Below are 26,608 nucleotides of genomic sequence, written 5' to 3' on the forward strand. Positions count from 1 at the left end.
GTCAGTCGGAAACCTGCCGATTACCTGCAACTTCAGGATGAGAACGCCACACCAGAAAATCCTATCAAACTAAAGGAGAAGAATCACTGAAGGGCTGTAGTAGGCACAGGTAAGAAAACTTAACTATTAACAATAAAAAAAATTTGCATGTCAAGGGCAAATCCAGGTTTACGTAGTCTAGTTGTCTCTAAATTTACGACATCGCACTTGGCAGGATTATTTTCAATTGCAGTAGGCTGTGTGAGGGATATTCCTGCTACATCCTCACAAAATTTAATAACTCAATAAACTGTTTACAAACAGGATAGTTTTGTCCATGTTATGTAATGACAACATAAAATTGACATCACAACTTAAAAGTAGGCCGACCTGTCAGCATTTCTGTCATTCCGTCTACACTCAGTAAACCAATTTAGCTTCTAAAGGGGTATAAAGGAAACATGTTTTTATTCTACTGTTGTCATGACATCCGTTTTGGCCGCTCAAATATTATAAATCTTTGTAATATTGTTATTTTCACTGACCTGTTTTATGTTTTGTTGTTGTTGTTGTTTTTTGTTGTTTTTTTTTGTTTGACCTGGTCACATCTGGGGCTCCTGCTGCTGCTATGGCCTTCATGGACATTATGTGAGTATCTGACTTTATTATGAGGGATAAGGGATGCTGGCGTTTTGCATTTCACCACTGACCATTAAATTACAATTTTATATCATGTTGTGTGGTAGAGAGAGAGATCCTTTTAACTCAGTAATTGCTATGGTAATAATACATTTTGCAAAGCTACTTTTGTAACACTTAAGACTGTGGCTATTTTTGGGAGGAGTTGATGAACTGCTTCTTCTTAAGGTTATCTCCTCCAAACACATGCTCCCAGCATGCATTGCTCTTGTCTGCTCCACCGTCAGTAAAATCTTGAGAGATACACTTATTCCACGTGATATATGCCCCCAAATGTGTCATTTACTGCATCACGTGGTAAGACAGTCCTTCTATTAACACTATTGGCTGTTAAGTCTCCCAAACGCAAGACGTGTTTATTCTCCAGTAGGTGGCAGTGTAGACCAAATGAAATTTGTTATTTAGACTGGATGATCAAACACAATGTAGCATGCGCTTATGTGGCCCAGAATGTCCAAGTTAATTTGTTCTGTGTTGTGAGTGCCTTAGGGGTTAGCACCGCCTGCTTCAGTGTTTCTTTCACAAATGGCATCAAGCGAAAATGCTGGATCTTAAAGTATCTCCTGTGATCCTCTATGTGACCGATGACGGATAAAACCTATAATTAATTAATAAGTGGATCTTTGTGTTTCTTGTATCTATGTTAAACTGTTTGTATTTTATAATTAGAAAGACCATAAGGACATGAGAACATAAGATGTGTTTGTCAAAAACAAAAACAATAAAAAAAAAAAAAAAAACTGAGCGCAACAGCAGTGGTTGGGGAAAAAGCAGGAGTGGTTCATAAATTCTTCATAACATAATGGGGGTCTATGAATATTTATGCAGTTACCATCAATTCTGCAGCACGTCTTGTTCTGTGTTGAGCAGCAGCTAGCTTAGCATTTTCTTAAAATTCACATATAAAAAGACCTCGATCGTTCATAGAGAATTTAAATTAGAAGTGTGGTATATAAATTTGTGTTGAAAATCTACAGCAAAATGAATTGTATGGCAGCACTTGGGCTGTTATATAATCACAGAGGGATGGAGCCAGAAAGGGATAAAGATGTTCCAAACAAACATAACCCCATGCACTCAGCTGGAGTAATGCTTTGCACTGTGATGCGTGTTTGTATCTGCTTTGAACAAACGAGAAAGAGTAATGAGAAAGAGTGATGAAGAAAGAGACATGCGTCAGTTGTTGGGTGTGTCTGTGTTCAGACTGCCCCTGTCCCCAGGGACAGAGCTCTCCTCTGGGGTCCAGCCTCACACCTGCTCCAGCAGTAGGCATGGGGCAGGAGCTCCTAGGCAACTGGCACTAACCTCTTTGTTTACCTCCTCACTCTTCCTCAGTATGGACCTGTACTTTGTCATGACAGAAAGGATTCAAATACAGCTCCTTTCTGAGCGCTTACTAGAGCTGTGGTAAATGTTTAACAGTACCATGGTAGCCTGTATCTTGCCTGATGTGTGCTCTGTGATCAGAAAGTCTAAAGTCTAAAAGCAAAAATGTGAATCGACTGTTACTGTGGTACACTGGGTGTGAGTCCCATGGATACTGCACCTGGCTGTTAGGAGCCTTTTTTTTTTTTTTTTTTTTTCTTTTGGAGATATCTTGTAAACGGGTAAGAATATGTTTATCATTTTTGACAGACTTCTCAACATGATCAGAGCACATGTGTTTACACTGGAGAGACTAATAAACCTTTCTCACCCCCTGTGCTCCATGTGGCTGTAATGAGGTCAATCAGAAGGGTGGACCCCAAATCAGGGTTCATAAAAAGAGCCTATAGAAAATGGCATTTTATGGCATTTTCATTGAAGCTGCATTGGCAGATTCACTTAATTGTCTATTCACAACAATTTTGGGTGTGATTTTGCAGTCGTGCTCAAGCGAGATTACAGATTCAGTCACTGGATGTTGCGCTTGTGTTGACATTGTTATATTACTGTAGGCCTATGCCTTCTTTGCCTCCCGTATGCTTGCTGTAGGCCTATGGGCTAGTCCATTTTAAACGAAGACCTGTTTATTTTAGGTTCAGCCATATAAAGAGCTGATGTTGTCTATGGTCGTGTAGACCTATAGGTTCTGGGCCTATGCAGGAAAAGAGCCTGTCAGTTGTTGGATGTGTCCCGCTCCGCGCGGCGCACGCGGTTGTGAGGCGTGTTCGTGGCTCGAGCTGAGCCTCGCGACAGGCTCCGCCCCTTTACAAGCGTCAGACACTTGAGCACAACAAAGCATGTGTCGCTCCGCTACGCTCTGACTCCCATCGACATACGGAATACGCGCTTTTATCGGATTTTGTGTGTTTTTTCTTCTACTTTGATGCAAATCTTAGAATAGGTAAGATGAATGTGTGGCCTATGTTCCTCCAGTGCAAGAGATGCTATTTATTTGTTTTGCGGCTCTTTCGGCGCCATTTTCATTCACAGATTGTTTAAATACCCTGGCACGCTCGCTCGCCCAATCCAGCCCCTTGTGGTTTTGCGGTTTATTTGAAAAAGTTATACATTTTTTCTGTTTGGTTAAAATGCATCCGGCCATACGTTTGAGAAGTATGTAAGCCTTATTGAATTGAGTCTGTCTGAATCTATAACATTATTGAACCGGGCTTAACAAAAGCCGTCTCGCTTAGCTTCCTCATCAATCACAAGTTGTCGTTTTATGTGTTCTCTGATTGGTTGTGCATGAATGAAAAGAATGGATAAAGGTGGTCTACTGCTCTCTATGAAATGTTGCAAGTTACTCTGGCCCGGGGCATGTTTTATAGGCTTCAAGTTCTGAAATTGCATAATTTAAAGAATGAAACACAGCCTACATTATTTCGACTTGATTGTAAAACGGCAGCAGTTAGTTCCGTCTAGTTTCAGGCTGCATGCGCCCAGCTGATAGTTTTACAGACTGATGCTTCTAACTTTAAAACAACGTATCCAGTGTGACCACAGTGCTCCCCCAACCTCTGAGGTGACAAAAAGCTCGTGGGAGTGTAATTATTAGTGCAGACTGTTGGTCACATTTGTGTTCGACTAATTCAGAGTTGGCACAAATTATCCACGGATATTAATTATTCAAAATCTCCAGAATGTCTTTGCAGAATCAGTGTGTGCTTGTGTGTACTTTGCTGCTGTGCATCTCTGGGAGTCTCATCCAATAAGCCTCATCTCCATTGATACTGCTGCATATAGTAAGATAATCTTTTATGGAGAGCGCAGATGTGACATAGAAAGGATGAGTTGAGTTGATGACGATGTTGAGTAAACATTACACTGTAGTGAGACTTGGGCTGAATTGTTTTGTTGACATTTCGAGGTGTGGAGGCGGGGATGCTGAAGGAGGATGTTTTGGATGTTTGTTGTTGTGAGAGTGAGGTCACCCAGGTCCCAGAGGAGCTGGCTGATGCTAATCCTCTTTTGGGAGTTATGATGCATTCATGCAGCTACATCACTACTCTGTTTGGTACAAGAGATTCATATCTCTATGCTCTTTTTACCACCACCAATGCCAGACAAACAAACCATCATATCCTACATATATATTTAATAATATGTCATATAGTTTCATGTATTATTTTACATCTTTACATACAAAATTTAAGAACACATTCAGCAATATCTCTGATCTCTCTTTTCTTTGCAGTGTGTTGAAGCAGTGTGATAGTATTACTCCAATTGGCTTTGGCTGTGAGGATATTGAAAATGGGTTTTGAATTGCTTTCAGGCCGACCGCAGTAAATCAATGAAGCTACTTCATTCTTTTCCCCAGTCGGTTCATGTTTCAGCATTGAGCTCTCAGACCATCTGCGTGTATTGATCTCTCCAGATCTTGGTTTGGAATAGTTTTACAAACCTGTCTGAAGACTAAGCTCCTCCCTTTGATCACTTAAGATACAGACTTATTATTTGCCTCAACAGTTAAATGTGCATTAGTTTTACTGAAAATTGAGCAATGATATGACATTTATCACATCACCTAAACTGTGGATGCTTATGATGAGGTTGCTAGGCAGGATTGTTAGCGTGCACATGTTAGCCTATGCTTTGGCATGTGTGTTTGTGTTTATTTAGGGAGGTTAATAGTGCAGAGGACTGATACTGGCCCTGAGTTCATTTCTGTTGATTTGGAGCCAGGTGGGCGGAGCACCCCATAAACCCATGAATCAGCACAGGCTACAAACAGAGCAGTGAAGGGAGAGCCATGGTAGATACTGCAGGCAGGTACATGAAGATAATCTCACTTGGGACCTGATTAACTCTAAACTCCTTCTAATTCCTTAATCCTACTCTCTGTATCCAGGAACTGTGGTTTCTGTGTGTCCTCTTAGTGTTCGACAAGGTTACACTATTTTAGGTGTTGTGTTACTCCACTGGGGGTGAAAGAACAAGTCATGAATTGGCCCAAAACTAATGTTCCCCATCAGCTGTGGCAGAGTGAATTTAACATGGAGAGATGGATCTGTGCAAATGTGCGTGCATGTGCAGTGCTCTGAACAAAAATAGATGTGAGCTGTAAATGCTAACTAATGAGACCATGTATCCTGGGCACAAGACCTATTTTTATACCACACCTCCTCACTGTGTTCTATGCTGGCTCATTCACTCCATCACTACATTTTAGATGCTTTCACAACAGCATCACTGACTGTCTTGTTTGCCATCAACATAATTGCTCAGTGCTTTCAAACAAGGCAGCATTTGATCACAATTTCAGAGTGAGAAACCTATTTAAATAAAATGTTTATTTTAAAATAAGCCTGTAATGTATTGGTTAATTTTGCCTGGTTATCATTTCTCTGCCATATTTACTGATGATCTGGGCCGGTCCTGCTCAGCTGGCAGATAGCAGAGATGTTCTTTGGAAACACAAAATGGAGGAGGCAGCAGACCCAACCTCAGCTGGTCCATTAGGGGCATGTCTGTTTTCTGACAATCACAATTGAGATGACAGAGCATTAAACAGCCCAGAGGAGCCCATGGGCACTGAGGCATACTTGTGTGTGTGTGCTGACCCAGGCAACAGATCTATGGGGGGGTCTGTGGGGGGAAGGGTGCGCTGGATTAGGTTGAGAGAGTCGCACAGTTATTGGTCACTGGACACAAACAATGGGAGGGCTAAAGAGGATTTGGTTTGTGTGTGTACCCCCCACCCCTCCTCCTGCTGTCCCGTACCACCAGTGGGAAGTGTGCAGTGAGGAGGCCAAGCTTTACCCTTTGGGACAGCCCTGTACATCTGGAAGATTGGCCTGTCTGTGTCTCAGGCCCCTCCCCCACCCTGTGACAGCCAGGCGACTTGAACTACTTATGGAAGGGCAAATGCAACCATATTAGTCACCAATTAAATCAGGTCCCATTCGTTAGCATGCTACTATACAAAAAGGATGCTTTAGTTAATTGGTCCAACTGAAGCTACAACAGTCTATCTAAAGTAGCTAACATAGTGTCTTTAATATTTGATTATTTAAAAGGCCTTCCAAAATCTCTCATAGTAGGGCTGTATGCATATGTCTTTAGTTGTTTGCTCCTAATTATTGTTTTTAGTTGACTCGTGATTTTAAGGATTAATATGGAGAACAGCAGAGTGGAGAATGCATGGAAGTGACTGAATATAGCAGCATTTTCACTTACAGTTGTTTTTTTGTGTGAGCTAAACAAATTTGAGAGCTTTTGCTAGCCCCCACCACACCCCCTTTTAGTCAATTAATTGATGCCCCAGTCATGTCTTTAGTCGCCCAGTATTTTCCTTGACTTTCCCTAACTCGCAGTTGCATTTATGTTGTAGCTGCGTAATAACTTTAAACCACTTTCCTGTACTACCTCTCAGTGTTTTGAGTGCCTCAGATGACCTGTGAAGGTTGGGGCGTGAGGCGTGCAGCGAGGCATGCTGGGAGATGTGGATCTGAGCAGTGCTAATGGGCAGCTCAGGAGGAGAATGGTCCCTTTGTGTGCGTGGACTTTAATGAGTCTCTCATTGACAGTGTTGTGAGTTTGCGGTCATATGTCAGTATAGACAATGACAAACTGCTATTGTTATTGCTGACAATGTTCGTGTATGTGGCATTTTAAGAAGAGAGAGTTTAATAGACATTTAAATTGGATACAGACTTTTAAGTCAGTATTATTTTTACTTCATTAATAGCTCATGAATAATTAATAAATACAAAATATACTACTAAAAATTACACCCAATTCATTATGATGATGCAAAGAAAAATACCATCTCAAAACAAAAAATCAAGGGCAAATAAAATGTACCCAGATGCGTATAACTTGCCTGAAGTTAAGCTGTGAAATTAGTGAATGAAAATAAAATGCACAGTGACATTAAATCTGTGGTTAACAGTTAGGCTAATCACTTGTCATTTAAAATATTAACTGAGTAATTTATGAATTAAATAAACAAAATATATCAGAATGTACACCTCTATCAAGTTTTGTAAGCCCCATTTATGCCACGTGTACATACATTTCCTGGTTAAATAAAGGTCAATAAACAAATGCACTGTATTACTATTGCTTGCTACCATTGCCTGTTTGTTTATGTGTTAGCTTGTTTGACCTTCTCTGCCTCTGTCTCCTCCAGTGGCTGCCATGACGACAGAGGCGAGTGCTCTGAGTGAAGCGGACACTGAGGGGAAGCAGACAGCCAGTCCCACTGAACCTGAACCAGAGAACAAACAGAACCCAGAGCCAGAGGAGGGGGAGTCCTCCGCTGCCAAGGCCCAGGCCCAGGAGCAGGCCTCTGATCCTGGGCACGCAGAGGCAGCAGTCACCCCCGAAGAGGAGCAACTGAAACCACGCACCAGGACCTCTGCTGGTAAAGGCCTGTCCAAACTCTTCTCCAATTTCCTCAAGCGACGCTCACAGTGCTCAGAGGGAGACGGCTTTGAGGTGGAGAAAGCCAAGGAGGACAAGGCTGACATAGAGGCAAAAGTTGAGAAAGTAGAAGAAAAAACGACTGAAGAGAAAAACGAAGAGAAGGAGAACAAAGCACAAGAGGCAGCGGCCGAGGTGAAAGAAGAGAAAAAAGAGGAAAAGGTAGAACCTGCAGAAGACAAGAAGAAAGAGGTGGAAAAAACTGAAAAGAAAAGCAGCAAGAAAAAGAAAAAAGAGGTCAAGAAAAAAAGTGAAGACAAGACGAAAAAAGTAGAGGATAAGGTCAAAACAGAAGCTCCAAACTTAAAAAAAGAGGATGCAACCATAAAAAAAGAGGATGCAAATGTAAGAAAAGAGGATGAAAAGGTAAATCTAGAGGAGGTAAAAGTAAAACCAGAGAAGGAAGAAGCAAAGGAGGAAACAGTTGCTGAAAAAGTAGAAGAAAAAGTAGAGACAAAAGTAGAAGCTGAAGAAGAAGGGCCTGCTAAAGAGGAAACAAAAAAGAGTGAGATTAAGAAGGAGGTAAAGATCGACAAAAAGGAGGCAAAGAAAAAGGAAAAGGAGGAAAAGGAAAAGAAGAAGGAAGAAGAGAAAGCAAAGAAAAAAGAAGAGGAGAAGGCACGGGAGGCTGAGAAAGCTAAAAAGAAAGAGCAGGAGAAAAACAAGAAGGAGGAGGAAAAGGCAAAGGAGGCCAAAAAGAAAGAGGAGAAAGCAAAAGAGGAGAAGAAGAAAGAGGAAAAAGTAAAGGAGGAGAAAAAAGAGGAGAAGAAGAAAGAGGAGGAAACAAAAAAGCAAGAAGAGGAAAAAACAAAAGAAGAAACTAAAAAAGAGGAGGTGAAAAAGAAACCAGAGGAAAAACCAAAAGAAGAGACTGAGAAGAAAGAAGAGAAGTCAAAAGAGGAGGTGAAAAAGGACGAACAGAAAACTGACAAACCAAAGAAAGAAGAAGAAAAAGGGAAGAAAAAGGACAAGGGCAAGAAGGGTAAAAAGGGGTCTGCTGTAGAACAGGTCAAAGCGCCCATCGCAGATCCAGAACCAGAGCTCAAAACTGAACCAGACATTGAGCCAGCTCCAGACCAGCGCTCTGTCGGCAGTGCAGAGGTAAGACACACTGTATATGTAGTACTATATACACTTGGCTGTAATATTACACACCGCTCTCTCTTGCCCTTCTTATCTCTGTCAATAATTCCATATAATCTTCAATATCATATTTATATGTAATTAGTGGTGGGCGATATTGAAAACATGCCTGAAATCATTGTTATGGTTGAGGTTTAATTATTGCTGGCAAAGAGAAAATTACTCAAAAGGCGCAAAAATATACTTTTATGTAACTAAATACCCAATGTACAAATTTTGCAAATCGATTTCAATAAATTATATAGGCCGGTTATATATATATTTCTAGAAGTGCACCTTTCCAAACTTGCCAAACTTTCACACAAAACCTTAACCTATACTAGAGTTATTTTGACCTTATGAACTATGACCTAACTATTTTCCCTAAATGTATTTATTCTTAGATTTTTTTTATTTATTTTTTTATAGCAAGCTCCTGGGGAAGACAAAGAGGATCCTGAAGTAAAGGAGGAGGCAGGGACAGAAGAAGTGAAGGAGGACGGCGAAAAGATTGAGCCTTCAGCAAAAGCTGAAGAGAAAACATCGAAGGGAGAGAAAAAGTCTAAACCACAGGCAAAGAAACCTGCTAAAGACAAGAAAACAGAAGAGGCAAAAGGCGCCAAAGGCCGACAGAAGACCATGCAGTGCAAAGTCGCATTACTGGACGACACTCTGTTTGAGTGTGAGCTCGATGTGAGGATTCAGCTGTGACATTACTGTATATGTGTTTTATTCTATTGTCTGTACAATTCACATTTATGTTTGTTTGTGCAGAAACATGCTAAAGGCCAGGAGCTGTTCACTAAGGTGTGTGACCACCTCAATCTATTGGAGAAAGATTACTTTGGTCTTGCACATTGGGAATCCTCGTCTAGTAAGGTAAAGCACTTCGTTTCATATATTTGATGAATCATCTGTTATTAGAAATATGTTAGTAAAATATTTCTAATATCTCTTCCTTTACTTTAGACGTGGGTTGACCTCACAAAAGAACTTCGAAAACAGGCCCCAGGAGGCATTTATGAGTTTACATTCAACGTAAAGTTTTACCCCCCTGACCCAGCCCAGCTCACTGAGGATCTCACCAGGTTAAGTGTTTCTATACTGCAGCCTTCTGTTTGTCTTCTACCTCAAACCCATTGTAAATCCATGCTGATGGCATTTTCTTTGAGCAGGTACTGTCTATGTCTCCAGCTGAGGAAAGACATCCTGCGTGGGGTTCTGCCCTGCTCCTTTGTGACTCTGTCTTTACTGGGCTCCTACACAGCTCAGTCCGAGCTTGGAGAGTATGACCCTGAGGTCCATGGGACAGACTATGTGAAGGATCTGAACCTGGCTCCTGGACAGACCAAAGAGCTGGAAGACAAGGTCATTGAGCTACACCGCACATACAGGTGGGACTTCTGAATACAAGATGTGGTTATTGTCATATATCACACAGCTCTAATTCATATAACTGTTGTAGGTCAATGAGTCCAGCCCAGGCAGACATGCTGTTTCTAGAAAATGCCAAGAAACTCGCCATGTATGGAGTGGACCTTCATCAAGCTAAGGTAACCTAGACTTTGATTTTATGTGTAATACGTTATTTTTGCAGACTAGCTGCATGATGCAAGTTAGATTACATTATGCAAGTTAGATTACACAATTATGTGAGTTACACACATATTATATAATCTCTTCTTGTAAAGACTAAAGAAATCCATTAACTTTCATAACATAATGTCTGCCCCCTGGTGGCTATATTCTGATATTGCCTTGAAGGTTAGATAAACGATTCAGTGGAACCTGGTAAAGTCTCTTCTCCTCGTCTTGTTTCAGGATCTTGAAGGTGTTGACATCACACTAGGTGTTTGTGCCAGTGGACTCATGGTTTACAAGGACAAACTCAGGATCAATCGTTTCCCTTGGCCTAAAGTGCTGAAGATCTCCTACAAACGAAGCAGCTTCTTCATCAAGATCAGGGCATCAGAGGTAAATAAACTTTCTGCTGGTTTAATATTTAATCTGTAATCATATATTTCTTATATTGAGTTATCAATTATCTACTAGATTGAGTATTCCTACCCCCCTACCCCCCCTAAATTGGTTTGTTTCCTTGCAGCAAGAACAGTACGAGAGCACCATTGGGTTCAAGCTGCCAAATTATAAAGCCTCAAAGAAACTGTGGAAAGTTTGTGTGGAGCACCACACCTTCTTCAGGTAAAGCCCTTCTCTCTCGGTCACTTCTATGGCTTATTACCCTAACCCTAACCCTGACACCACAGCTAATCTGACCCGAGGTTAAGATAATTGGCTCCTAAGGCTTAACTATACTCTGTAGTGTGTACTGGATTGTTGATGTTCACTGTAGCACTGCAGATATATGTTAAAATAAAGCAAATTAATGTTTTATTTTCTCAGAGTTTCATCAGTGGAGCCCCCTTCCTCTCGGCGCTTCCTTGTGTTGGGTTCAAAGTTTCGTTACAGTGGACGCACTCAGACTCAGACCCGCCAGGCCAGCTCCATGATCGACCGGCCTGCTCCTCGCTTCACACGCTCCGCCAGCAAGAGGCTGTCCCGCAACCTGGATGGAGGTATGTGCCCAGTGTGGATACAAGTGCTCCTGCTGTTTTCAAAATAAAAAGGGGTCCATATGTGATGTATGCACCGTCACATTTGCTCGCTCTGTGTATCAGGCAGGTGTGAGGAGGATGACTGGTCAGACTATCTGCAGTCCACCAGAGTCCAGTCTCCTCCTGGGCTCTCAGGTACTCAGGCTATGTGGAAATGTATAACAAACTTGCCCCACTGTCCTCTGCTTTGTTTGGGCTTATAACATTTGTCACTGAGCTGCTTCATTGTCTTCAATGCTTGTGCTTCTCATTTGTGGGCAACATGATTGATCTTCTAGTCCTTGATCTTCTAGTCCTGTGGACTGAGTGAAAACCTGACATTGTTTTAACATTGTGCTTGCAGTGCCACTTTAAACCTCATTTTTATGAAGCTGTGTTTTGCATAACCTGCATGCTTTTGTCATGCAGCTATCTGATGTGAGCCTAGAAGGCTGACTATTATAGCCTTAATGCTTTTGTAACTTCTCCACTTGAGTTGTGTGTTGAAAAATAGCATGCATTTTACAAGTGTTGCTTTAACATACTTTTACTGGACTGAAATGGCCTGGTAAACGAGCCTTAAACACCATGTGGGCTTCCCCGCTCCCTCAGCTTGATTACATAATGTCTTAATGACATGATTTGTCCACAGTGACAGAGGAGAGTGTACAGACTGACCTCGGAGTCAGTCAGACGTGGCCTGAGCTGCTGCAGCCAGGACCAGGGAAGGACGAATGGACTACACTGCTCCATCGACACCCTCCTTTTCCTTTTACGCCATCATTTACTATGGTTACACAGCCAGGTATTTTTCAATGGCAGCTGTTTCTGTCACTTAATTCTGGCAACTCTATGAAATTGTATTTAATTTATTTTTTTTTTACCTCAATTTGTCAGTGGAACTTAATTTGACAAAGATGAACTCTGTAGAAAGGCTGTTTCAACCTGTGCCAAAGCAGACAGATGACTGGTTCTTGTACTTTGACCGCAGTAGTGTGTTGAAAGGGGGCACTATTTCATGTAAGTGTATGAGAACACATTTTAGTTAATAACCAACAGCACATTATAATGTTCTACCCACAATTTTGCTTCTTCTAGACCAGCTCCAGCAAAGGGAAAAGCTCTCTGTAGAAATAACCACTGAGGAAGTGATTGAGAGGAGACAGGAAACAGTCACTTTAGTGGATACGTTGAAGGAAGTGGATGTTTTAGAAAGACGCCTGAAAGAAGTGAGAGATTTAGAAGATCGACTTCAACAAGTAGATGAGCTACAGGAAAGACTTCAGGAGGTCATTGAGGAGGAGCTAGGAAAAGAAGAGGTGGTTAGGCTCAGGGAGGAGGAAAAAGACGGCGAAATACGACTAAAAACTATTATACGAACATCAAAGAAAACAGAGGGAGATGTGGATGAGCTGGAAGATGAAATTAAAAGGGTATTTCTCAAAGATTTCCTGTCTGAAGAAGAGAAGGCCAGGCTGCAGCAGGGCCTAATGGAATCTAGAGACCAGAGCGTAGGTATGGAAAGTTTGAGGGAAAAGCTTGGTCAGATAGAAAAAGAGTGGAGAGAAGATATGGAGAAGGAGCTTAGCCTGTCAGATATTGGAACCACTGCTGTTGTAACATACCAGGTGGAGAGAAGGATGAAGAAAATAGGGACACTTGTGGATGAAACAATTGAAATAAAAGATATGCCAAAAGGGAGAGTTGAGACAACATCTATAATAAGGAGGACAGAAGTGCTTGAGGAGAGGGCTAGTAGCTTTACAAAACCAAGCCAATCTGACAATAAAGATGTCTGGTTTAAGCTTTTTGATCGTCTTCCACATAAGACTGTTTACAAGCCAGGTACAGTATGCCGTTGTCAATCAACATGTTTCTTACAATAACTCTGATTTTTCCAACATGTAAATTGTTTTTGTAGTGGTTTCCTCTATGAGAATGATGCAAACCGATGCAGATATTGTTTCATCAAAGCCACAGATTTTGGAGAAAGAGGAAATTTTTGTTGAAGAGATGAAAATTGAAGATGAGGGGAGAGTTGTGCAGACCCCTCTGTCCCCTCTGTCCCCTCTGTCCCCTGTACTGAGAGCTGATGACTGGTTTGTCTTGTTTGATGTTGTTCCAAGAATTGTACCCCAAAAACTACCAGGTACAGACATTGCTTCTTGGCTCCAACATTTGCTTTGCTCAAAAATCATCTGCTTAGCTGTCAAGCATTTGCATGCATTTTTGACATAGCATTGTTTTTAAGTATCGCACAAATGTTTTCTTGCACTAGCTACTTCTCTCCTGCACGTTATGGAGAGGGAGACTGAAAAGAAAGATGTGCCAAGAGTTCAAATTGTTGAAGAAGTAATAGGGGTTGAAAGTGACAAAAAAACAGGTACTATAAATTATCCTCTACAAATCTTTGGTTTGATCTTAATTTCCCCTTCTAATTATATCATTTTATTATTAATCTGTAACTGAAATAGACAAGCTTGCTGTTGATGACTACCGCAGAGAAGAGATTTCTTTTGAGACATTGGTATCCTCAGAGAAGGTTGTAATGCAGGAGAGTGTAATTGTGAAAAAGGGGTCATCCAGGATTAAAACAAACGAGCAGACAATCTCCCAACCAGCCCAGCAAAGAGAGGATAACTGGTTTATTTTGTTAGATGTTGCTACCAAAGCATCTCCATACAGAGCACCAGGTAGCTCTTTTTGAATGGTACGATTTTCTTTGCTTTATAAATTAGTATTTGGTTCTAATGCTGCATTATTTCTCAGTGGCAGCAGTGACTTCTTATGGTCAGGCCTATGTTGCTGCACCCAAAGAAACTTCCTTTAAACCTACAGGTACAATTATTCACCACATTTTTGGACACAAATGCAGTACTGTGCAAAGGTTATAATGTGATAGACAGGGATATTACCAAATCAGATTTGGGAGGACTTTGTGCAATATTTAGTTCTTGTTGGTAGATTAGGTAATCGTAGATAAGTAATATAAATGATCTGATGATGATGACATTTGCCAAGGGGATTGAGTACATTTGGTTTGCAGCAAATATTAACATTTCATTGTGGCTGAACTATTCTCAATCATTTGAGCACTCTTCTATTTCATTCATTTATAATGCTAAAAACCTTTCACAGTGCTGTATACTAATGATAACTTGCCCATATGTTGATTGTATTTGTAAACAATCATTTGTGGTTTCACTAGTGGGGCCTCTTGCTCAAATACTTCCAAAACCTGAGCCTAAAGTTGAAGTTGAAGTTAAAGTGGCAGAGAAGAGGGCTGATGCAGTGCAGATAAAACCAAGGCCTTCTCAGTCACTGCCACAGAGAGAGGACGGCTGGTTTGTTCTGTTTGAGTCCAGATCAAGGTTAATCCTCCCAACAGGTACATGCTTGTGGTTATTACAATTACTATTAGGGATGTAACAATACACAAACCTCACGGTGCAATGTTATTGCCTCACAAAACTATATATATCTTGATATTGTGCTGAGGTTAATTTTATTTTTTTCCTTCTTTTATTCTAAAAACCCATGATGAGCTTTTAAGGTGCACTTTGCACTATGTAACTTATCTGATAGGTGGCCTGCCCCCTACTTATCTTTATGAATATGCTATTGTTTGTCCTGGAATGTTCCACAATATGGCATAAACACTGTCTGACTTGTAACTTTGTCACGTAGCTTTATCCAAACATCTCCTTAGAGACGAGCAGGTGACAAACCCTCCATCAGGAAAATTACATAGTGCACCTTTTGAAATGTTGTCATAGACCATGGTCCTTGCTTAAGACTATCATCTGTGTAGTTCCCTTATTATTACAGAGCACTGCTGCAACAAAACAGTGCTTGGCATCTTTTAATTGATTGTGTTAATTAACTTGATCCAGTCCAGACTTCTCAATTTTCTTGCAATATCTCAAGTTCACATTGTTGCATCTCTAATAAAACTATATTTATGCTATATTTATTGTTTTATACAAGTGTCACTGATTGTATCCAATCTACTGGCACTAGTGCTTCCTGTTAAACCTCCGGTGGGTATAAGAAAAACTTTGGATTCGAAAATAGAAGCCACAGAGACCCAAGTACAGGAGTTGATAATTGGTGTGGACAAAACACAAGCTGAAACACGTTCATTTGAGAGAAGACCTCGTCCAATCAGAGCCAAGTCTGAAAGAGAGATAGTAGATGATTGGTTTGTCCTTTTTGACATCATCCCTTACAAGCCTGTCGCCAAGCCAAAAGGTATTGCCCGTTTTGTCAAAGTTGATTTAAACTTGACCATTAGCTCCCATGTGTTATTAAAATGTCTTCTTTGTGTTAGCTATTGTGAGAGAAGTTGCAGCTGTTGTGCCAAAAGCCAAACTAATTTATGATGAGGTAAAGCCACCAGTGTCAGTAACAAGGGTAAAAAAATCACTACCAAGAAAGATCGATGAGGACTGGTTTGTCCTACTGGATGTCGAGCCTAAACTAAAAGGTAGTTTAAAATTATATCAAACTGTTGTGATTTGCTGTAGCTAATTGCTAAGTTTTCTGCCTGTCTTCATAATTTGTGGCCTACAGCTGTGGCTAAATCAGTTCGTTTTTTCCCTGAAGTAAGAACAGCCAAAACAGTAGTGACCAAAGTACAAGAAACAAAAGGTATTACTATTTTTCTTAAAGTTAAAGGTCCTATATTACACAGAATTTACTCTTGTGAGTTTTAAGCTGTGTTATAATGTTGTTACCTCATGAAAAACATACCCAAAGTTCTGTTTTGATTCATTTACTCATGTTTGAGAAGCCCTTTATTATGAGTCTGTAGTGAAGAGATGGGAAATTCCAGGGCTGATATCATCCAAATGAATCTAGTGAAGGTGTAAAAAACAGTAGAATGTATTACCACATGACATCACAAAGTGTTTTCCATTTGAGAGAAGAATTTTGTGTGTTAAACATGTGTGACCAAAAACAAAACACAACCAGCTATGTTTTTGATGAGGAAATGACATCATAACATAGATCAGAAAATAGCGCAATATGGGCCTTTAATGTATATTTGACCATTGGCTCTGAGTCCTTGTGTGTTGTTAAACTTGCTTTTTTGTGTTAACTGCTGTCACAGAGGTTGGAGCTGTTGTGTCAAAACAGATTTATGATGATACAAAGAAATTTGTGACAGTAACAAGGATAAAAAAATCACTACCAAGAAAGATCGATGATGACTGGTTCATCCTTATGGATGTTACATCTAAAATAAAAGGTAGTTTATAATTGAGTTTAAATTGTTATGATTAGCTGTGAAGAATTGATGAGTTTTCTGTATTTCTGGCCTACAGCAGTGGCTAAACCAGGCCGTGAAATAAAAACAACCAAAACAGCAGTAACCAAAGTACACAGAGCACAGCAGACAGCAAGAGTAACAGAGATGAGGTGGCAGAGAGCAAGTATGGAAAGGAGAAGACTTCCTGCTACAGTGAGAAAAGTGGCTGATGATTGGTACATTCTCTTGAGCAAGATCGCAAAAGCACCAGGTATATTCAGGTTATCCATTTCTCTTAAGTTGTCTGTCTCTTCTTTCTAATTTATTCAAATTACTTGATATAGTATCTACGCCTGCTCGTGTCCGGTTTACCACCAAAGAAAGCAAAATTGCCACTAAAACGAAGGTGACCATTTCTGAGATTCGTCCACGGTTTGAGAGGCGGGTTCATAAGGAAAGACGCCCCCCCTCTCACAGAAGTGACGATTGGTTTGTTCTGTTTGAACGGGGCCTCAAGAAGTCAGGTATCTGATCACTAACGGGTTTGTGACTGCGCTTCTAACACTACGAGCTTTGAGCCAGAGTGGAAAAACCTCTAACAACATCATATGGAGTGACAACTTTGTGGCTGTGGCAATAACTTCACTCATTTATGGCTAGTGCTTTTGTACGTTTTACACTTTAAAAAAAAAAAATTGTACTTTTGTAAAAGCTTTTAAGAGATTCTTTTGGTTTTTGCAGCCTACTATTTTGCTTTTATCTCAAACCTGTTGTTTGAGTACTCATTTGTGGCATCTTGCTGACTCTCATTATGCTTGATTGTTCCTTTAAACCATTGAAGAATTCATATCAGGTACAGTATGCATCATAATGCATCCAGCCATCCCACAGTAAGTATGGAAGCTATCTTTAAACATTGTTTGACTAACTCTTTGGGTTTCAGTTGTCTTAAATATGTTTCTGTGAATCTAATATGCTGCTGCCTCAATCCTATGTGTAAATGTATTTATCTTGTTTGCAGTGGTGATCACACAAAGAGGCGCGCGTCCTGTCAGTGCTCCAGTGTTCTCACAGGCTGCTCTGGCTGAGGCAGGGATCCCCATGGCCCCTCTGGACCAGCCCCAAACCTCCACCCCCATCAAGGGCACCCGCCAGGATGAGAGGCGTCTGGAGGTTACCGTAGAGACAGAGGAGATCACTAAAATGGAGACGCTGTCCGAGGTGAAGGTATGAACTTAAACAATTATCTGTATACGGTCATTTTTACAGGTTAATCTGAAGAATATGTAAAGCTCTTTTTCATCACAAATCCCCGCTGTTTGAAAAAACAAGTTTGACGAGTTGGAAAGTGAATATTTATTGTGACTACACACTATTTGTATTGTCTTAATACTTGATTTTTTGAGCTATTATCCCCAAATAATTTCCCTCATGTATCCACATAGCATAAGTCTTCAGTAATCAGCGTTGTTATAGACAATATTTTATTTCTATCTGAGAATGTGAACTGTGTGTACTCTGTAGCCAATATGGAGGGACCGTAGAGAAGTACAGTCAGCCCTGATAACCACTGTCAATGGGGACCTGAAGGTTAGTTTTGAGTGTGGCCTGGTGCATGGCTGTGTAGACTTTGGCTTTGCTATGTCACTACAATATCAAAGCCAAATGCACAGGATGCTAACACGTGTCCCTCTCTCCTTCCGCGATAGCACGAGAGAGAAGTGGCGAGCTCCGAGGTGGTACGATTGAGACAGGTCAGAGGCCGAGATGTGTGGCAGCTTTTGTGGTCCATAATCCCACTTCCATTTTCTGTTTTTAAAGGGCCACTATGTCCCTTTTCTGGTGGGTCTGGGGATTTCGTTGCCTGGAATGTTCCACAGTATGGTATTAAACCTATCTTAACATCCTGGAGGAGTCATCTTCTTGTCACCATGGAGTTTGATATGCTTAATGCCATGCTGTGTAAAACTTGACAGTACTGACATCACAAGCAAACAAGTATCGGGTCCTCCACCAGAAAAATTAGATATTAGTGCACCTTTAAGCTCTTAGGTCAAAGTCTTTTCATGTGCTCCCATACAGCTAAAACTTTAATGACACCATCTGCAGTGTATTTGTAAGAAAATATGAATTTGTTATAACAGGAATAATTACTGTAATATAAGTATAGCTGTTTAAATTACAAATGTCTCCTCATTGCTTGCTGTTGTTGTAAAACCTAGAATGCAAAAGCATGATCCTCCACCAAGACTCACTTTGGGCATGATGTGCTTTTTTTAGTTTCTTTTTTAGTTTATGACACCGTTTCTTTTCTTATTATGAATTTAAATATTTCAGCTAGTTCAGTCTCTGGATCATTTGCTTATGTTAGCACTGTCTACTCTTTGCATGTTCTTCATAACTCTTGTTCTATTAACATTATAGCCTTGTTTATAGATTGCATGTTTACGTTAGGGCACTTTGATGTGAAACAAACCCATACGTTTTGTTCTTTTCATTTTCACAGAGAAGGGCAAAGAGAATTGAGGGTGACTCAATTTATATCAGACATAGCATTTTAATGTTGGAGGTTTGTATCTCTTCTGGAAACATCTGCAGCTGTTTGGAGTTAATTTTGCTTCTCGCTCACTGGCTGCTCTATAATATCACGCTCTGCATGTTGCATGATCCGCATTTGTACTTTGCATGACTTCATTGCTTTGTATATAACATGTTAGTTGTGTGTCAGGAGACTCCTGTTGGATCATGGGTAAATTAGGTGTTTTGATTTTACATGTAGGAGTGAGTTACATTTTACAGATGTATCAGGTGAATATTGATCACTTTAACTCTTGTTTGCTGAATGTTATAATGGATCACCAGTATTCTCCTGTCTCTGCTTTTGCTTCCTCACCCAAATGCAAAGGTTTGGCTCTATGGTTGATTGATATGAACTGATAATTGAGAATTTTTTGATTTGGTAATTTAATGAACTGTAATAAACTCTAACTTATCCCTAAAGACAAATCTATTTTTCTGCACATACCACATTGCTGTTTTTGTGGTGTATATAATTGTATTTATGTTTTGCCATATGCTTTGTCTGTCTCTGCAATCATCAGCTGCTCTTGGATTAGAGCCTGTGCTCAAATGACTTGTCTAATTTAATATAACACATTAGAGATTTGACTACAAATAATAGTCATTTTGCTAATGTTATTCTGGACAGACATTCTGACAATCACACCTGCACCGTGTCAGCACTTTGCAAAAAAGTTGCCAATAACCTGCTTCAAGATTAAAATATCTGATAACATTACAGAACACTTTCATAACTAAGATATTTTCATCTTTTTCTCCATTTTTCCCTTTTACTTTACCTCCCCCCTTGTCATATCTTGACCTTCATTGCACTCCTCTGCGGCTGTGGATCATGTAGGAGTTTGACAAACCCCAGGAGGACCTGCTCAGACACCATGCCAGCATCAGCGAGCTCAAGAGGAACTTCATGGAGGCGCTGCCCGAGTCGCGACCCAGTGAGTGGGACAAGCGTTTGTCCACACACTCTCCTTTCCGAACGCTGGGGGTCAACGGCCAGCCTCTGCCTGGAGCTGATGGGGTAAGTCTCACTAGTGGCTTCACATCACTATATTTTATTCTGCAGTTTCTTAATAATGCTACAGCTTATTTAGTCACTGTCTAAATTTTTTGTCAACTATTCTTGTTTATTATGATGGCAGTAAACATTTAAATGTATTGATAATAGTCAGGCTGTTGAAAAACGGATGTGTCTGCATGTACAAAGCATAATGTTGTGATATGCAAAGCATGCATGAATAAAAGATGCATCTGGACCTAAACAGTACTGACCACACTGAAGTCTGTGTGGGAGACATCTTGTGTCAGATGTCTCTGAGCCCTGTCCACACTGCATGACTGACTGAACCAGACCAGATCAGACTAGACCAGAGCACACCAGAGCACCTGCTGCATGACACTCAGGAACATTTGGACCTCTGCATGTTCAGACCCAGCATCCTTCCTCTTGCTTCACTGCTCCTCCTCCTCCCTCTTATCCCTCCATACTTCCTGTTCGGCATTTTCTCTTTGGAATAAAAAAGACAAGACCTCATTCACAGCTAATATTTCCCACTGCTATTTTACTTGGTAGCAGTTAGTTCACATGCTTTAGATGGAACTGCTAAGAATAACTTAATTGCCCTATGGCATGGTATTAACTCTAGAAGAAAACTTTTTTTAAAATGGTGGTATTGAAACCCATCAAATTGTCTGAGTCTTCTGTGTAGCTCATACGTTGATCCTTGCCTTATATTTTGTGCACTACATCTAACAGACAAATCAGCTTTTATTGACACCTGTGGATGAACTTCTGTCTTCTCACAGCAGCTCCGGTCATTAGAAGGACTGCATGTTAAAATGCATGTCTTAAACCCTTTCCATGCTTTCTACAGCAAGTAACCTATTAATGATTGTGTCCATGCTCTCGCCTATTGATTATAAAGCAGTTATTGTTGAAAAGTTGTAGTTCACTGTCAGCCATTTCAAAAGTCCTCCCTGTCATCTCTCTCCCCGCCTCAGTTTGTCACCCGTCTCCCTCGCGGCCCCCTGCTGGACTTCTACTCCAAGCGCAGCTGAGGGGCCGACAGTCGCGAAGACCCCACTAAGGTGTGAGCTGCGGATCACCTCTCCTTGTCTGCTACCCATCAACCACTCGCTTCTTCTTCCTCTGTCCCTCCTTCGCTCTTCAGCATCACTGTCGCATCCTCACCTCCACTCATCCTCTGCTCACCTGCAGAAGCTGCCTTTTACATGGATAGACTTTCACTGTTTTCCTCTCTTCTGCTATTTCACTTTTTCCTCATACCACAAAGACTGTTGGACTTGAATTATAGTGTTTACGGGGACTAAAATTAAACTCATCTGGACTTTTTTTTTTTTTACATTTTTGGTGTCACTTTTTACACAGTTTATCAACGCTTAAAATTCTGATTCCTAAAGTGTAGCTTTTGTGGTCCTGAATGTTTTGTATTCAAAATATTGTGATAGTGTAGTAACAAATGTCATAATATCTTAGGGCAGCTTCTTATAATATTTGTACTTGTTGCATGACAATCAATCAGTGACCAAATAATAAAAGACATTCCATATACACTACATTGGATCTTACAGCAACTTTTTCAATTCAATTTATTATTCAGTTATATATTATAGTCCCACATAGACACACACACGTATACATATACGTAAGTATGTACAGTCATTTGACACATTATGTATGCCAGTATGTGAATTTGATTTTGTATTTGATCATTGTCATGGGTCAAAAATATCATTCTCATCTACATTTACATTACATCCCTACATTAATGTGAATCAGATTACATCAGGCATATACATCAGAGCTGTCATGTTTTGAAAACGTTTGTGTATGAATGTCTTATGTTTCCATTATAGGTTGTAGCTTTCATTGTTACTGTATTATGTCTTGTTTTAGAGTGTGTGTGATAGCCCTCAGTGCAGTGAGTCTAGGACAAACACTACACAGGAGGAAACCAGGAGTGTGTTGAGCTTTTCGGGTGCCTCCAGTCCCACAGTCAGCCACACGAGTGAGCCTGACAGATCGCAGGACTCTGCAGTCGAGTTGTGCGATCAAGACGTGGTTGTAGTTTTTGAGACGTCTCTGGTGCCTGTTGTGGAGGTGGAAATGGCCCAGCTGCCCTGTAAAGAGTTAGATGCAGCACATGTGAGGGAGCTCCAAGAGTCACATCCTGCAGAGGAGGACTGCTCTGGGACAATAGTTGGATCGTCTCCTGTCTCCTATTTCAGGAGTGATGGTCCCAAGGTCATGCGCTGCTTTCAGGTAGCCTCCAGTCTCTGAGTGACTCTGTCTCTGCTTGGCCCTTCATTATTAATGGATTCCATTCCTGAACACACCTTTGCAGCAGCTTTTTCAGAGCCTAACCACAGTACAAACAACATAGTACACTTGGCTTTGATAGTACTCCCATACAATGCTGTACAGGTGTGTGCAAAATACTTGGTGATGGGCAACTATATTTGACATATTAACTTTGACCTTCCTCTTCTATTCTAAATCACTGACTGCTGAATGATACTATATAATTTCCTGTCCTCTTTGTTAATTAATACTCTTGAATTGCCTGTTTTTTGAAAAAATGCTTTAGTGAAAGGATACATTATAATATAGATCAGAGGGAGTGGCTTGCATGGTGTGATCCAATTTACTGAGAGGTCTGTTAAACAGCCACTCAATGGGCTTTGCTCCCATCCACAGCCCCCCTTGGTGCAGACGCAGACAGTCACCATCACAGCAGAGTCCTCCTTTTCCAGTGGCATCTCCACCACAGAGGTCCCTATCGTCCCAACCCATTCCATCACCTATGAGTCTTCAAAGGTAGGGGCTACAGCACCCGCTCAGCCCAGCTCTGTACCAGCACAGGCACATGCTCATGTTAAATGTATGCCGGCCAGGGCTGCTCTGTTAGGAAGAGGAAAGCTCATTGTAATGATTATAACGTAGTGTTACCTTTCTCGCAGGTGGATGGAACAGACGAAGACAAAGAGGTTTCATCTGAGTCCAGCTCCAAAACGGTGACGTCAGAAACAACCAGTGGCACCACAGTCACCACCACCACAACTCACATCTCAAAGGCATGTGCCCAAAACTCCATCACTGGTTTGAGTCATAAGGTTTTGTATTAACACTAACTGTACTGCTCCTCTAGGTAGTGAAAAGCGGATCATCTGAGACTCGTGTTGAGAAAAGAATCGTCATAACTGCAGACTCTGACATTGATCAAGAGAAGGTATTTATACATTGTCTAAATTTGTAAAGGAAAAACAATGCACACTGATTTTAAAACATGGATTGTTTTACAGGGAAAAGGATCTGGAGCCTCTGCATTGTAACTGATTGACATTTCTTATATTTTCGTCCATTGTTTTTCATCAGTGCGTCTCACAACACTGTGGCTAGCTCTATGCCCACACATATCAAGTATCTCCCATAATTATTGTTGTAGACAAGTTGTAGATGTTTTTGTTTTGGTTCATTTATACTAGAAAACATTTTATGTTTTCTTTGTTCAGCAGCATTTCCAGTGGTCATTTTTCGCTTTTACAGGATTTTATGTAGTTGTTTTTACATCTTTTTTTAAACTAACCATTTCCTTTGTAGCTTTAGACCACTTTATAAGCATTTATTTCCTTGTTAAACATTCAAGGGAATTTGTGTTGTTTACATGTGTAATAGTTTAGGTTTTCAGAAATACATTTTAAGTGACATACCTCGAAACAAAATGTGAACAAATATATTCTGTGCCCAAAGGTGGGCTTTGTTCCAGCTCAGGTACAAAAGCAGATCTAATTAATTTCTTCCCTGACCAGCCAAGAACCGGTAGCGTACTCATTATTGTAAAGTTTAAATTAAAAATTGTTCTATTTTGAAATATTTCTCTATTTTATAGAATTAATGCTTTTATAGTGTTTGTACAAATTAAGGTTTTTAAGTTATACATATCCATTTTCTCAAATTGTGGGTTACTGTTGTGTTGTGTATTATTTGGCATCATTAATTTTTAACATCGTCTTGATTTTAATTAGTCTTGTTTGCTCTGTAAATCCACATACCTATCCTGTCATTTACTCAACATATCTTACACTGGTATGTTTCCCTCAACTTAATGTTGAAAAATGTACATCTGGTTTAATTTATCATCACTGGTCTTTGTATCTCAGGTTTTGTAACAGACCCTTTCACGATTGTATGAAGAATGTGTTTGTATGTCCCTTCTTGCTCTAAATGTGCATCTTTGTTGTGTCAATGATAATATGCACATTCAAAGTGAAGATTTTACAGTGTGTGTGGCTTTTTCCTAGAAACACATTTTCTATGTGATTCATATAGCAGAACTGTGTGGTTTAATGTAATGCATTTTTCAACAGAAGCATGTTTGAAGGCTCTTGTGACTGGACACCATGTTAAATGTATTTGATTCCAAATCAACTTTGTAAAGCCTTGTACCACCATCAACATAGATCACATGTCACTTGGTGTTTTCTGTACTTCTGCTGTAGAAGAAACGTACGCTTACAAAATATCAATTCTTTGTAATAGCATGTTAGCACATTTTTAATCCCCTAAAAAGCCATTGGTATTGTAGCAACTTGGAAAATTTATCAGTAGTTTCCACTTAAAAATGTTTTTAGACTATGAAAAAATATTGTTGGGTTGTGATTTATCCCTGTCTTTTTATGAAGAAAAATAAAATGTGCATTTTGCATTTACCTGATTGAATATAGCTTATTTAAAATATAAATTTTCTTTATCAGAAAATATATGGAAATGACATGTGACAAATAGCATATTTAGACATAGACACTCAACACCAAACTGTACAAGCTTTATTATAATACAGTATAATAATTTGTTTCAACAAGAAGTAAACAACATTAGTGTCCACTGACAACACTGACATCTAGCGGTTGCTTTTGACTGGGCTTTTAAAACTTGAGGCAGCCTGGAGTTGAAGCTGATAGGCCATTGGGTGAATTTTGAAACCATATAGCCTGGAAGAAATTAAAACACAGAACAGGTTAAATGTTAAATCTAATTTTAGTACCTGAAAATCTGACTCTATATTCATATTTTAAAATGAACAAAGTCAAACACCTTGGCACAAACTGGTTGGCTGGTCGCTTTGGACGATACTCGGGGTGCACCATATACAGCATGTGAGGGAATCCGGTGCCAAAATAGGCTCCATCTGTGTGGTGGTGTTTGGAGGACTTGGGTGTGTACACATCCATGCACTTTGGACAGTAAAGCTTTACCATTGCTTCACCAGGAATGTCTGACAATCCTGGAAAAAATAAAAAAATCTTCACTTCCTAATAGTGTTCATGCTTATGGGGAGATGAACAATATAAATTTGATAATCATACCAATGGGTAGCATAGTTTGGTTTTCACAATAGACTCTTGGACAATGTCCAAAATCACCCTGCTGATACTTTTCCAGCTGTGGAAAAAAGTGATCGGGTGATTTAAAATAAAAGAAGAACAGTGTATGCTGTTATGCTGTTATGACCTACCATTTGTGCGATGCCTCTGTTTGTGAGGATGTACCGGGCATGTATAAGACCATAAAGCATTTCTGCTGCTTGCTCTATCAAGTCACTCTGGTTGGGGTTGTCTTCAAGTTCCTCATCTGCACAATAAACACACTGTTTAAATAATCACACATTTATTACTGTATATGTCATGTTAATACCTGAATTCTCACCTGGTTCTAAGTCAAGGATCATGTCCAAAGCCTGTCGGTAGTGTGGCACCTGTTCATTCAAGCCAGTCAGGTTAAACTTGTCCTGAATGTAGTCTTCATCGACCTAAAGATAAATCAATACAAGTGAATATATTGTTAAAAAAAAAAAAAAAGATAGCTCATTCACTTTTCCGGTGTAGCTAAACATGAGTTATAACTTATGTTACAGGCGTGTTATGAAATAGTATGGCATGAGGTGTTTGAAAGTTAATAGGAGAGTTTATAGACCGAACCTCGCAGAAGAACTCGTTCCCCCTCAGTCCACAGAACCAGGAGATCCAGGACACCTCCTCTGAGCTGCTCATCCTGATAAACAACAGGAAACGCCGTAAATTCAGGGTTTCAGTCTCGACGTAGCACAGGCCTTTAATGTATATCTTTGTTAACGTGTTTTTACATTTACTCCGCTCTACTGGATTAGCAGGTTAGGCAAGCTTTCTAGGCTAACATGCTAACTGTCTTGATTTTAATGCACTGTATAAGTAATTTGTTAATTTTATTATCTGACTGACGCCCTTTCTTAAACACAACAAACTGTGCTATATGTCAACGCACGACAGCGACAATGTATTACCTTAAAAGTTATAATCAGGTCATATATCAACTCCAACCTAGCTTTACTTCCTGACCCTCTTGATGACTAGCGGCGTTTCCGGCCATTTCCGGTTGTTTCAAAATAAGATTTACTTTCGCATTTCATCAGATACCATGAGAAATTACTTTATTACCAGCAGAAGAAAAGAGGCATCAAAAATAAGGTTTAAATAA

General features: G+C 40.1%; 2 protein-coding genes across 16 annotated transcripts; one reads left to right on the forward strand and one right to left on the reverse strand.

Moving 5' to 3' along the window:
* The first annotated feature begins 546 nt into the window (after window positions 1-546).
* Window positions 547-24,804, forward strand: LOC110171719 (uncharacterized). 15 transcript variants are annotated; one of them, XM_055163722.1, is made up of 35 exons: window positions 547-627; window positions 7,238-8,631; window positions 9,082-9,345; window positions 9,427-9,531; window positions 9,622-9,740; window positions 9,828-10,046; window positions 10,118-10,205; window positions 10,474-10,626; window positions 10,757-10,854; window positions 11,056-11,228; window positions 11,331-11,402; window positions 11,899-12,051; window positions 12,144-12,266; window positions 12,345-13,091; window positions 13,168-13,395; window positions 13,525-13,629; window positions 13,721-13,939; window positions 14,016-14,084; window positions 14,455-14,634; window positions 15,267-15,497; window positions 15,577-15,732; window positions 15,819-15,896; window positions 16,360-16,497; window positions 16,577-16,768; window positions 16,842-17,021; window positions 17,519-17,724; window positions 18,022-18,087; window positions 18,207-18,251; window positions 19,004-19,066; window positions 19,916-20,095; window positions 21,992-22,357; window positions 22,793-22,912; window positions 23,056-23,173; window positions 23,248-23,324; window positions 23,398-24,804. In XM_055163722.1, the coding sequence occupies exons 2-35, from the start codon at window positions 7,246-7,248 to the stop codon at window positions 23,425-23,427; spliced, it is 6,747 nt and encodes a 2,248-aa protein (XP_055019697.1). In that variant the 5' UTR covers window positions 547-627; window positions 7,238-7,245; the 3' UTR covers window positions 23,428-24,804. The 15 variants fall into 15 exon arrangements, 13 of the variants coding, with proteins under 13 accessions (XP_055019697.1, XP_055019698.1, XP_055019696.1 ...); XM_055163723.1 differs by having other exon boundaries at window positions 548-627; window positions 15,852-15,896; window positions 16,574-16,768; XM_055163721.1 differs by having other exon boundaries at window positions 549-627; window positions 16,574-16,768.
* Window positions 24,805-24,905: 101 nt separating this feature from the next.
* Window positions 24,906-26,517, reverse strand: LOC110171735 (casein kinase II subunit beta-like). The gene is made up of 7 exons (XM_020937507.2): window positions 26,415-26,517; window positions 26,074-26,146; window positions 25,802-25,904; window positions 25,611-25,726; window positions 25,462-25,537; window positions 25,190-25,379; window positions 24,906-25,086 (listed from the first exon to the last, which is right to left on the reverse strand). Exons 2-7 carry the CDS (start codon window positions 26,143-26,145, stop codon window positions 24,996-24,998), a joined length of 648 nt encoding a protein of 215 aa, XP_020793166.1. The 5' UTR covers window position 26,146; window positions 26,415-26,517; the 3' UTR covers window positions 24,906-24,995.
* Between the last annotated feature and the right edge of the window lie 91 nt (window positions 26,518-26,608).

This window comes from Boleophthalmus pectinirostris, unplaced genomic scaffold, assembly GCF_026225935.1.
Source record: "Boleophthalmus pectinirostris isolate CB_2022bp ecotype Guang Dong unplaced genomic scaffold, ASM2622593v1 HiC_scaffold_6, whole genome shotgun sequence".
Taxonomy (NCBI): domain Eukaryota; kingdom Metazoa; phylum Chordata; class Actinopteri; order Gobiiformes; family Gobiidae; genus Boleophthalmus; species Boleophthalmus pectinirostris.

Bases quoted from the DNA above. Each gene is read 5' to 3' on its own strand.
- LOC110171719 (XM_055163721.1), top strand. From the start codon at position 7,246: ATGACGACAGAGGCGAGTGCTCTGAGTGAAGCGGACACTGAGGGGAAG. The intron at 9,741-9,827 runs GTTAAGTGTTTC...TTCTTTGAGCAG, and splicing joins CTCACTGAGGATCTCACCAG to GTACTGTCTATGTCTCCAGC. The intron at 17,725-18,021 runs GTATGAACTTAA...TGTACTCTGTAG, and splicing joins AGACGCTGTCCGAGGTGAAG to CCAATATGGAGGGACCGTAG.
- LOC110171735 (XM_020937507.2), bottom strand. From the start codon at position 26,145: ATGAGCAGCTCAGAGGAGGTGTCCTGGATCTCCTGGTTCTGTGGACTG. The intron at 25,905-26,073 runs GTTCGGTCTATA...ATTTATCTTTAG, and splicing joins GGAACGAGTTCTTCTGCGAG to GTCGATGAAGACTACATTCA. The intron at 25,380-25,461 runs GTATGATTATCA...TATTTTTTCCAG, and splicing joins CCAAACTATGCTACCCATTG to GATTGTCAGACATTCCTGGT.